At 46.5% G+C, this 12,354-nt stretch overlaps 1 protein-coding gene across 1 annotated transcript; it reads right to left on the reverse strand.

Moving 5' to 3' along the window:
• Positions 1-635: 635 nt before the first annotated feature.
• LOC135207849 (uncharacterized) lies at positions 636-11,870 on the reverse strand. Its single transcript, XM_064239707.1, has 4 exons — positions 11,167-11,870; positions 9,876-10,208; positions 1,523-1,639; positions 636-1,217 (listed from the first exon to the last, which is right to left on the reverse strand). Exons 1-4 carry the CDS (start codon positions 11,270-11,272, stop codon positions 967-969), a joined length of 807 nt encoding a protein of 268 aa, XP_064095777.1. The 5' UTR covers positions 11,273-11,870; the 3' UTR covers positions 636-966.
• Between the last annotated feature and the right edge of the window lie 484 nt (positions 11,871-12,354).

The raw sequence follows: 12,354 nt of genomic DNA on the forward strand, positions 1-12,354 counted from the left end.
CGAATCAATAATGTTTTCTCACCCCATAAGCGTATGGGCTATTAGTCTATAGTCGAAGGCGAAAACATATTACGTCATCTCTATAGGAATAGCCAACTGCGCTCACATATGGCTGTGAACAAGGCTCCCTTGTGTTCCATTACAGGACCGACCGCGATGTGTTTACATCGATAAAAAAAAAAAAAAAAATGCTTGGCTAAGACATTCTCAAAGAGCAAAAACAAAAAAAAACTCTCTCCCAAAAGGCTCCCATCTAAGCACTTACGGTACTACAAAATGAAAAGTGGATCACTTAAGGCATGTTATCTTTAAATTTGGGAAATCTGAACACAGAAACAAACATTTCATACCATGATACACAAGTTCTGATGTGAATTAATCATATTACCACAATTATAATTGCATTCCAAACTTACATTAAAGAATAAGATATATTATATATATATATATATATATATATATATATATATATATATATATATATATATATATATATATATATATAGATATATATATCAGCACATCATTTTTACCTTGAAGAAGTGAATGCATCCTATATACAATTATTTTAATCAATTTTACTCATAGCCTATTTTTTGTGAAATGTCCTCAGTTCAGTAGTCCTATTTATCTAGTTGTTTTTTTTTTTTTTCTACCAGTGGCTCTTGTTTTTCTGAGAAATATACATTTTTTTTTTAAATCTAACAGATCAGTCCAGACACCTACCAATAAAAAAAAAACTGTTTCATTCCCGAATTCACAGTGTTCCCAAAAACATTTTAGTTTTCCGTTGCTTCCACCAACTTCCCAAACACTTCTTAGTTCACTAGACCTACTGGTACATATTTTCCCCTCTATCAGTTGCTCCTACTCTTTATTAAAATATAAATATTTATTTTACTGAATATAAATAACCACTGGCAGATACCTACTAGTAAAGAGGAGAAACTGTTTTATTTTCTGAACTCAAAGTGGTTCCCCAAAAAAAACAAAAAACATTTCCGTTTTCCGACACGTTTCACCGGCCGCTCCTGAACTCGCGATCAATGACGGGTGTTGAGAGCTACTATTCTGGTCATTCGTCACCCTCGTCTGCACGCTGGCTGCAGGCGTGCTCGCCCGCCTAATGGGGCGTACCATTGGGGCCCGTTCACTCGCCGTCGCCTTCAAACGCAACACGATGCAGAGGGCGCATCCGGCGATGACGAACGCTACGCCTGGGAAAGAGACAAAAGAAAGTGCAGTAAAAATGACGCGGAAAATGGCGCCGCCAAGTCAGGACGAGATGGTTAATGAACGAAGCCTAAAGTAAGACGGGCACACTTATACTCAACGACGGTGCCCATTTATGACAGTTTTTGGGGCACGTAGCGACAGCTTTCGCGTGGAAAAAAAGTATGTAACAAAACAAGACAAGAAAAAAAACCCTTTTGAAATGGCGTTGCCAAGTCAGAGCGAAACGTAAACGAGACGGTTAATGAACGAAGCCTTAAGTGAGGCGGATACTTAATTGGACACTTACAAGCAATGACGGTGCCCAGTAGGACTCCTTTGTAGTACTTATCGTCCTTCTCTTCGACTTCAATGGCTTTCTTCCACCTGTTTACAGCTCTTGAGACCTTCTCCACGTCCTTAGTACCTGTGAACAGACAATTATAGTGAATACAGGGCATAATTAGTTTTCATTTCAATTAATTCTTCTTGAAACAAAGGTACTACATTTATTTGGCATACAGCTGACAATTTACACACATCTCTATGACTGTAACCACATGGTGAATGTAAAAGTCTAAAGCAAAATTCATATTGATCAAAGTCAGCAAACCTATTGTTAAACTGAAGTCTAACTTCTTCTAAATAACCATGCAATTCAGCAAAATCAATAACTTCATCAGGCTCAAGACTCTTTCATGTTGGAAAATTATTTAAATCCCTCTCTTGTATTTGCTCAATCCACATATCCAGTTTTGACCTAAATATTTGTATTTCTCTGAACAAATCTGCTATCATTTTTGCCTTACCCTGCAACTTGAGATTCAATGAGTTCATGTGGCTTGTTAAGTCAGTTCAAGAAAGGTCTTTATATCAAGTAACAAAGCAATAAACCTCTTACGTACATTACCACGACTCAGCCATCTTACAGCATTAAAGTAAACTAAATCTCCATAATCTGTTTCAATTTGTTCTAAATATCATATAAATTGCTGATGATTTAATGCACGAGTACGGAGAAAGTTCACAATTTTGATAACCTCTTGCATTGCTTGATGTAAATTCACCTGACTTACACACTTCACAACATAAACTTTCTTGGTGAATGATACAATGGAAGGTAGGTACATCAGTGTCCTCATTTGCCTTGAACAAAACACAAAACCCTTTCATTGAGGGTCCCCCATCTGTGGCAACTGAAGTCAATTTTTCCATGTTCAATTCAAACTTTGTGTACATTCTTTTTTAACAGCCTCAAGAATATCACAGCCACGAGTGCGGTCTTTCAGTGCAGTTAAAGCCAATAGCCAATAGTTCTTCTCTGACAACAAATTTCTTAGTTATATATCTTATCCAGATGCAAAGTTGTGCTATATCTCCCATGTCTGTTGATTCATCGAGTGCTAGGCTAAATGCCAAGCAAGAGTTCAAGCCTGTTTTAAGTTGTTGTTTTATGTTTTCAGACAAATTTACAATTCTTCTAGCTACCGTTTGTCTGCTCAGCGGCATCATCATTATTCTTTGGGTCAACTTTTGCTTTTCTTTTTCATTAAAATCGAAAGCAAGCAATTCAGCCACGCTAATGGGGATTTCTTAACCATTTCTGCATCACTAGAACATTTCTTTCGTCTTGCAATGATCCATGCACATTTAATTGTGGCAATTTGAACCATTTCATCATAACTCAAAAACTTTCTGAGATCTCTTTGTATATTTATATCAACTTTTAACTTTTCCAATTCGTGTTTTCTCTTCTCAGAACTAAGGGGATATTTATCTTTATGTGCACTGTGGATGGTATCACAATGTTTTTGATATTATATCTCTTCCCTACAGTAAACAAAAGGGTTTACCTTCCTTATCAACTACTAAAAACTCTTGTTAACATTCACGATTTATTTTCCGTTTCACTTCTTTCTCAACCTTTTGCTGTTTTTCTGGTGGGCATTGCTACTGCTTGGACCTGCCTCCGGATCACTTAATGAATCTTTGGGCTTTCTACTTATCCATTTATCCATATTCTTTCCTAAAGAAACAGTGCAACAAACTAGTATCCTCTCTCTCTCTCTCTCTCTCTCTCTCTCTCTCTCTCTCTCTCTCTCTCTCTCTATCTCTCTCTCTCTCTCTCTCTACTTATCCATTTATCCATATTATTTCCTAAAGAAACAGTACAACAAACCAGTATCCTCTCTCTCTCTCTCTCTCTCTCTCTCTCTCTCTCTCTACTTATCCATTTATCCATATTCTTTCCTGAAGAAGAAAGAATATTTGTATATCAGTGCAAAAAACCAGTATCCTCTCTCTCTCTCTCTCTCTCTCTCTCTCTCTCTCTCTCTAATAAATTTCTTCATTTAAAAGGATAATGTTTGTTTTTAAAAATTATGCTAAGAGTGCCTATTAATTCAGTATATAAAGTTCCAGACTTACTCAATTAAAGAGTACTGTTAGAAAAGAAAATGGATAAACGAGTGAGAAGGAAGAAAAATGAAATACTTGTATTTTGAAACAAAACAATGATGCAGCATATTGTTGGATGTTGTAATTATAGAGAGATTGTAAGGACAACGCTTATTCATAATTTTCTCTGTACATAATTCATCATTCGCGTTGTTCTTACTTCCCCCTGAGAGAGCATTCAGCGGGCTTTCCGTCAGTGTATAAAGCTTGTATAACCACATATTGTGTACTTTTATATTTTGTATTTTATGTCTCTCAAGAAACACAAATCGGGTCTCGCCGACCCACTTTTACTCTCTCGCGGGTCGGTGACCACATTTCCGTCCGCATGCTGTATATTTATATTTCCCTTGACTGTAATAAAGATTACGGGCTGCTCTGTGAGCAAGAGCCCGTGCTGACACAAGGTCAGCTAAATCAAAAACAACAACAACATAATAAAGATCAGTACACTTCTACCTGCCTCTTTGTCCACCTCTCACAACTGGTGACCTCCCGGTTTGGACGGTGACCCAAGCGGTTTTGGCTCAGCCATTAAGGGACTCACTACGCCGCTCACCTTCAGAGATCTTTAAAAACGGACTCATACGGCGCCTCAGTATAGATCTCTGAAAGCTCCTACCGTGGAAATAACCAACGCCTCTAACGGACTAAATACGGCATACCTGCCCAAGGTGTGTTCAGGCGTTTCCTCAAACGGTTTGGCCCGCCATTCACGACTCTGTCGACCGTTTTTGTGAGAGAGGACAATGGGCGCAAACAGTACCTCGCGGGAAACCTCGCGGGAAACCCGGGCTCCCCCGCCCCAGCGACGGACTCTGACACAGCGGCCGCTCAAGCTGTCAAATTGCCCCCCTTCACAACGGCTGACCCGTCTTCCTGGTTCTTCCGAGCCGAAGGGCAATTCCGGATCGCGGGGCTCACAAACAAAGTGCTGCAGGCTGACCTCGTCGCAGCGGCTCTCCCGACAGAGGTGCTCGGCCGAATATCTAACTGGCTGACCGGTCGAGCACGAATCGGACTTGTCACGCTCGACGAGATAAAAGAAAGGCTCTTGACAGCCTATTCCGTTGCCTATCGCTGAAAGGGCCGCCCGCGCCCTCTGACCTAGTCCGCGAACCCTGCGCGGTGCCGACACCCAAGATGCCTGGGACCACTGTGATGGGCCTCGTCCGTCTGCCCGAAATAGGCCCCGACGGAAAAAAGGTAGAGATCAGCCTGAGCCGCGAAATATTCCTGCGGCAACTCGAGCCGGACGTCCGAAAGCAGCTGACCGACGCGTACACCCTAGAGGACGACGAACTACTAGAGAAGGCAAAGAAGCTGACGTTGTCAAACAATGCCGCGAAGCTCGCCGCCCCCCCCCGATCCTCCGTTGTGTGCCTGGCCGCAGAGAAGGAAGAAGACGACGACGACCCAACGCAAGAGATCGGCGCCGTATCCCAAGGGAAGTCCTCCCACACGCAGCGAGGTGAAAACTCCTGGTGCCGCTTCCACCGGAGGTTCGGAGATTCGCCAGGAGGTGCGAAAGCCCTTGCACCTTCCAACAGTCAAAAAACGACGACGGCAAACAAAACCAAGGCCGCCGTGGCAACGGCCGCGTCGGAACCACCACCACCGTTGGAGGGTTCTACGTCCGCGACGCGATCTACCGGCCGGAGGATGTTGGTGGATACGGGGGCAATGCACTCGATATTCCCGCCGTCAGGAAAAGACCGTAGCCGCGAGCCCGACAAAAACAACCTCCCTCGTCGCCGCAAACGGGACCCCCATCCGTTCCTACGGCACGAAGCCCCTCAAGATATCCATCTTGGGGCGAAACTACGTCTGGGAATTCACAATCGCGGACGTCAGGATCCCGCTACTGGGGGCAGACTTCCTGGCGCAGAACGGCCTCCTGGGTGGACGTTGGGCCGCCAAACGCCTCCCCTCGACACGGGGACATGCCTTTCCCTTCCACTAGCAGCAGGCCCGGGCGCCCCTACATTTTGTACCATCGCCCCCCACAAATACGGCAACCTCCTGCAGGAGTTCCCCGAAGTCTTCAAGCCGGAACTTCGTCAGGCGGCAGGGACGCCGCCCAAGCACGGGATATTCCACCACATAGCCACCACAGGCCCCCCGACACACGCGAAGTTCCGACGACTCCCTCCAGGCCGCCTCCAGGAGGCGAAGCAGGCGTTCTCGGAGATGGAACGAATGGGCATCTGCAAGAAAGCATCGAGCCCTTGGGCATCGCCCCTGCACATGGTACAGAAACCTGACGGCACCGCCCGGAGGCTTCCCTGCGGAGACTACAGAAGACTCAACCTCGCTACAATCCCCGACCAATACCCTTGCCAAACATGCAGGATTGACAGGGGCCCTTCATGGGCGAAGGTCTTCACAAAAAATGGACCTCTTAAAATCCTATTTCCAGGTTCCAGTGCACCCCGAGGATGTCCCAAGACTGCCATCATCACGCCTTTTGGCTCCTTCGTTTTCCATTACTCAACCTTCGGCCTGAGGAATGCAGGGGCCACCTTCCAGCGCCTGATGGACAGCATCCTGGGGACCTGCCCTTCTGCGTCTGCTACGTCGACGATATCTTGATTTTTTCCAGGTCCTTGGAGGAGCACCTACATCACGTCCGAGCGGTCCTGAAGCGCCTGCAGGAAAAACGGGCTGGTCGTCCGTTTCGACAAAATGCACCTTCTGCGCCGAGAAGGTGGACTTCCTCGGACACGAGATCTCCGCGACGGGCGTGCGCCCCATGGCCTCGAGGTAGGCGTGGTGCAGAAGTTCCCAACACCAACCACGGTCAAGTCCCTGCAGGAGTTCATCGGAATGGTCAATTACTACCGCCGATTCATCCCCAGCCGCGCCCGCACCATGTCTCCTCTAACACAGGTCCTGAAGGGGAAACCAAAGGCCCTAACGTGGGGGAGGCCGAAACAAGAGAAGGCTTTCAACGAGACGAAAGAGGGCCCTCGCCAGAGCGGCGGACATTATGCCACCAAGACCCTGCTGCACCTTTACGCCTCACCACCGACGCCAGCAACGTCGCCTGCGGGGCTGTCCTCGAGCAGGGTGGTCCGGAGGGCGAGCCCCAGCCACTCGGCCTTCTACAGCAAAAAACTATCAGCCGCCGAGACGAGGTACAGCACGTTCGACCGCGAACTCTGGCAGTGTACCAAGCAGTGCGACATTTCCGCTACCTCCTCGAGGGCTCCCCCTTTACGATCAGGACGGACCACCTCCCTTTGGTACACGCCTTCACCAAGGCGGGCGACGCTTGGTCAGCGAGACAACAGAGGCACCTAGCAGCCATCGCAGAGTCGTCTTGCACCATCCAGTACGTGGCCTGGCGGACGAAGAAAGAACCCGCCCCGTGGCAGACGCCCTATCGAGGATAGAAATCAACGCCGTGCGTCTCGGGGTCGACTACGAAGACCTCGCCCGGGAACAGGCTGCCGACCCGGAGACTGCCGCATACCGCACTGCTATCACCGCCCTCAAGTGGGAAGACGTGCCTTTCGGACCCGCAGGCATGACGCTCCTCTGCGACATCAGCACGGGCCGCCCGCGCCCGCTGATCCCAGCCTCCCGAAGGAAAGCCGTGTTCGACGTCATACACGGACTCTCGCACCCCTCGGGCCGGACGACGGTGCGCCTCCTGACGGAGAAGTTCGTCTGGCATGGAATTCGGAAGGACTCCCTCGAGTGGGCCAGGACCTGCGTGCCTTGCCAAACTAGCAAAATCAGTCGGCACACGGAATCAGGCGTGGGGAAATTTCCGCAGCCGAAAACGAAAGATTCGGCCACATCCACATAGACGTCGTGGCCCCCTGCCCCCGTCGGAAGGCGCCAGGTACCTCCTGACGGTAATCGATCGCTCCACCAGATGGCCCGAGGCAACGCCGATGTCGGAGGCGACCACGAAAGCATGTGCCGAAGCACTCCTCGCCAGCTGGATCAGTCGATTCGGAGTGCCAGACGAAATCACGACAGACCGCGGACCAGTTTTCCTGTCGGAGTTGTGGACTGCCCTGGCCCGCCTAATGGGAACGTCGCTACATGCCAACCACCACCGCCTACAAACCCAGCAGCTAACGGCATGGTGGAGAGAGTCCACCGTTCGATCAAGGCTTCCCTGATGGCGCGCTGCACCGACGAAAATTGGAAGAGCCAACTACACCGTGGGTCCTCCTCGGTCTCAGGACTGCCCCGCGGGCAAACGGCGAAGCATCACCCGCGGAGAAGGTATACGGGGAGCCATTAACAGTCCCTGGCGAATTCTTCTTCCCGACCAATGCCGACGACGCTGACGTCTCCATCGCCAGGCTTCGGAATCCGCCGGGAAGTTCACGCCCTGCGTCAAAACCTTCTCCGACAGAACCAAACGTTTCCTCCCGAAGGCCCTATCATCGTGCAAGCACGTCTTCGTCAGGGACGACGCCCGCCGCCCGCCTCTAACGAGACCCTACCGCGGTCCCTTCCGCGTCCTACGACGCACTGACAAGGCATATCTCTTATCCATCAACGGTCGCGAGGACTGGGTCACAATCGATCGCCTGAAACCAGCCTTCATCATGGACGAGGACCTCGCAGACGCGGATTCCACAGGGCGCCTCAATCTTCCTCGGAAAAAAGCGACTCCTTCGATCGCCAAACCTCCTAGCCGTAGCCGCGGCCGCCCTCGAGACGGTCGAACCCCCCGAGGATCACCTCAGGGGAGGCATCCCGTCCCCGGAAAACCCCAGAGGATCTACCACAACAACTAATATCACGCACCCGAGGGCGCCTCCGCCGTCCAGCTCGCTTCCGCGAGTGACTACCCGAAGTACAAAGAAGTCAGCCAACAATCATACCTAATTATTGTCTTAGGGGGGGGAGTATTTGTAAGGACAACGCTTATTCATAATTTTCTCTGTACATAATTCATCATTCGCGTTGTTCTTACTTCCCCCTGAGAGAGCATTCAGCGGGCTTTCCGTCAGTGTATAAAGCTTGTATTAAACCACATATTGTGTACTTTTATATAGTTTTATGTCTCTCAAGAAACACAAATCGGGTCTCGCCGACCCACTTTTACTCTCTCGCGGGTCGGTGACCACATTTCCGTCCGCATGCTGTATATTTATATTTCCCTTGACTGTAATAAAGATCAGTACACTTCTACCTGCCTCTTTGTCCACCTCTCACAAGATTATTGAGCATTTTATATAAAAAGTTAATTGAAAATTATTGTTTGCCAAATTCCATTCAGATAATTTATTAATCGAGCTCTCAGTGCCCTAAGCATGAAGAAATAAGCATTCCAATATGTTCACCCCTTCAACAGAGGGAGAACATAATGCTTATAAGGCCATCAACAACGGCGACGCCATTGTACAGTTTCAAAATGGGAAATAGAAAGCACGAAATGTTGTGAGATGATATATCAGATATACATTTCACAAAGGAAAATCCAATTTTCAACATAACACTATATAGGAACTTTAGACTTTTTTTACATTTATCTAATTTAGTTACAGGGATTAATGAAAAAAAATGTGTAATAGCCATCAGTAATAAGCAACATACAGTTTTCTGTTGATTCACCCATTGCTTCATCATATCTTGACAATTGTCCATCAAGGGAAAATAAAATAAAGTACAATGCCCAATCTCCTATTTTGGTAGATTTAGTGAACCTGAGTAAGTTAAGGGTTAGTATCTATATTAGAACTTATTCTAATCCTGTTCTAGCTGAAGCTGCACACCAAATTTGATCTATTTCAATTCGTGACGAGGTTCTATGACGGAAAATTAGTGATACCACGGAAAGAGCTGCTGATCGCATGTGGTTGGACGGCCCTAAATTAGATTATTAGCATCTTTGGTGTCGAAATGTGACGTCCGAACACCAGCAGTTATAAATAGAAGAGTTAGGCCTATTTACATTTTCTTTTATAGTATTAGCATTAAAAGAAAACGAGAACATGATATAATGATAGACAATTCATGGATAACTATGATATATTTTGGCACACCGATCGCGGGCATTTTAACTCTACACACAGAGAGAGAGAGAGAGAGAGAGAGAGAGAGAGAGAGAGAGAGAGAGAGAGAGAGAGAGAGAGAGCAGAGAGAGAAGGAAGGAGAAGAGAGAAGGAGAGAGAGAGAGAGAGAGAGGAGAGAGAGAGAGAGATTCGTGGGCAAAAACTTAGACAAAAAAAACTCACCTCTACATGAAAGGAACCCGTACCCGCTCATGACTTGAACGGGTTGTCCCGGGTTGAACTGACACATTCCGACGTGTGTCACCTCCTCCTTCAGCTCAGCCACGCCCTCCTCGTCCGGGACCTCGACCTTGTCGAAGCTCAGCGAAGCCTTCTGGTCCTCTATCCTGAAGGTGACACTGTACAGAAACCCCGATGGCAGCTTGCAGACCTGCTGATCATCGATCAGTCGGACCGTAGACGACCCTCTGGCTTCTAACTGTAGGGCGTACTCGGCGGTCGCGTTCAGTTGCCGTAATTCCAGCGTAGCTGATACGTTGGACAGAAATGCGCAACCTGCAACAGGTGTTTATGAAAGTCCTTAGAAGTTACAAGACTTGGAATGTAAGAAGTGTGGGAGAAGATTCGTAGAGAAACGACAAAATAAAAAATGCATTAAGTGTGTGAAAAAGTTCCACATGAAATCAACCCGAGTCTTGGTCCCCTCTCCCCCCTGTGTGGGATCGACCTCGGGGGACCTTACAGTGAACTCATTATAGGATACATAGCGTCAGAGTCCTATCAGGATGGATGACGTCAGCGCACCCACACATCCTGAACGTGGTTTCAGACATGCTCGAATTCCCCGGTGTCCTTTCGCTGCATCCTGTGACAACAACATCCTACGACAGGCCGTAGGATTCCTCCTCTTATAAGATTTTTTTTTTCTTAAACAACCTCAATTTCTGGTGCAGTTTATTAAGCTTTGCTCTGGTCAGTTATTGGATGGGCAACCACGAAGGCGAGTTAGACGACTCTCTCTCTCTCTCTCTCTCTCTCTCTCTCTCTCTCTCTCTCTCTCTCTCTCTCTCAGCAAGTATTTTTAAAATTTATACTCGATAATGAAGCAAAATCATAAGGCTACGGTTACTTCAACCGACGCTTTCTCTATGTTGGTTGGGAAGAGTCCTGTGGCCTATATCAAGCCTCTCAACTTCTTCGACATCTAGCCTCTCTTAAGGTTGAATGTAACGCAACCAACAGGCTAAAAGTAATTCGACCAATCAACAGCATTTTAAGAAATATATGATCCTTGGAAATTGGCTGCAAGACTTATCACTGGGGTACTTTTATCCATTCAACTCTCAAGACAGTTTAAAGAGAGCGTTCTGCAAAACACCTTATAGCAACGCCTACAGTGCACCACGCTGTGTGCGCTGACGGCTCTAATCACCTCAGAGAATGCCATGGTTTGAGAAACTATGAATTTGTAAGGTTCCTAAACCTTAAAATAAAAAAAAATCACAAATCTTACCATCGAGGTAGAAATGTCCCTCGAGACTCAGCTTGGCTCTGGTCTTCGGTGTCCACAGCAGGAAAATCAGGAAAAGCCATCTACCACAGGCAACGGAAGCTCTCATGATGGTGAAATGATGGTGAATATTGTATATTAGTGATGGTGAGACTCACAGACACTGTTTTTAAGTGACGCAGGCTTTCGTTCATAGGGCTGGATCAGTCAGTCGTAAACTGTTCAGAACTGGCATTGTTTGTTCCAGTAGGGGAAAAAAAAAAGGTTCCAGACCTGAATATCACACTTGAAATTCCAACCAAACTGGAACCTTATCACATTTGAAGTTTTCCTTTGAGTTGAAGATGGTATCACACTTGAAGTACCGTCAATTGAAACCTTATCACACTTGCAAATTCTTTAAGTTGAAACAGTATCACACTTTAAGTTGAAACAGTATCACACTTGCAAATTCTTTCAGCTGAAACAGTATCACACTTGCAAATCACACTTTAGGTTGAAAGTTCTTTAAGTTGAAACAGTATCACACTTGCAAGTTCTTTCAGCTGAAACAGTATCACACTTGCAAATTCTTTCAGCTGAAACAGTATCACACTTGCAAGTTCTTCAAGTTGAGGCAGTATCACACTTGAAGTTCCCTCAATTGTAACCTTATCACACTTGAAGTTCCTTAAGTTGAAACAGTATTCACACTGAAGTTCTTTAAGCTGAAAACAGGATCACACTTGAAGTTTCCCTCAATTGGAGCCTTATTACACTTAAAGTTCCCCAAATTGAAACACTGAGGGTCCTTAGTAGGATTTATCGTATGTTACGAAGAGAGGGCCGAGTTACGGGTCCCTAGTTACGGAGTCCTACAGCTGTTTCCTGACCTTCTAACGTCAGAAGGCTGAGTAACAGTGGCTACGATGAGCTGGCGGCACTGTTACGTAATCTCCCTAGCTTCCTCTCCAAGATTTCGTAGTCAGGGGACACTGTCATATACGAGAATATTCATTTGATAGCATTTTTACGTTTCAAGTCACCATCCTGCATTGTCAGACGAATGAACGAAATTCCTTCAAATAAATTTATCATATATGCAAAGAACTCGACCCTTTTCGAAATGTTTCTGGCATTCTCATACCCTTTTCGTCATGTATTTTATCTTGTATTCATACCATATCTATACATTCACGTCCTGACGCCAGA

The sequence above is a fragment of the Macrobrachium nipponense genome, chromosome 34 (genome assembly GCF_015104395.2).
Source record: "Macrobrachium nipponense isolate FS-2020 chromosome 34, ASM1510439v2, whole genome shotgun sequence".
Taxonomy (NCBI): domain Eukaryota; kingdom Metazoa; phylum Arthropoda; class Malacostraca; order Decapoda; family Palaemonidae; genus Macrobrachium; species Macrobrachium nipponense.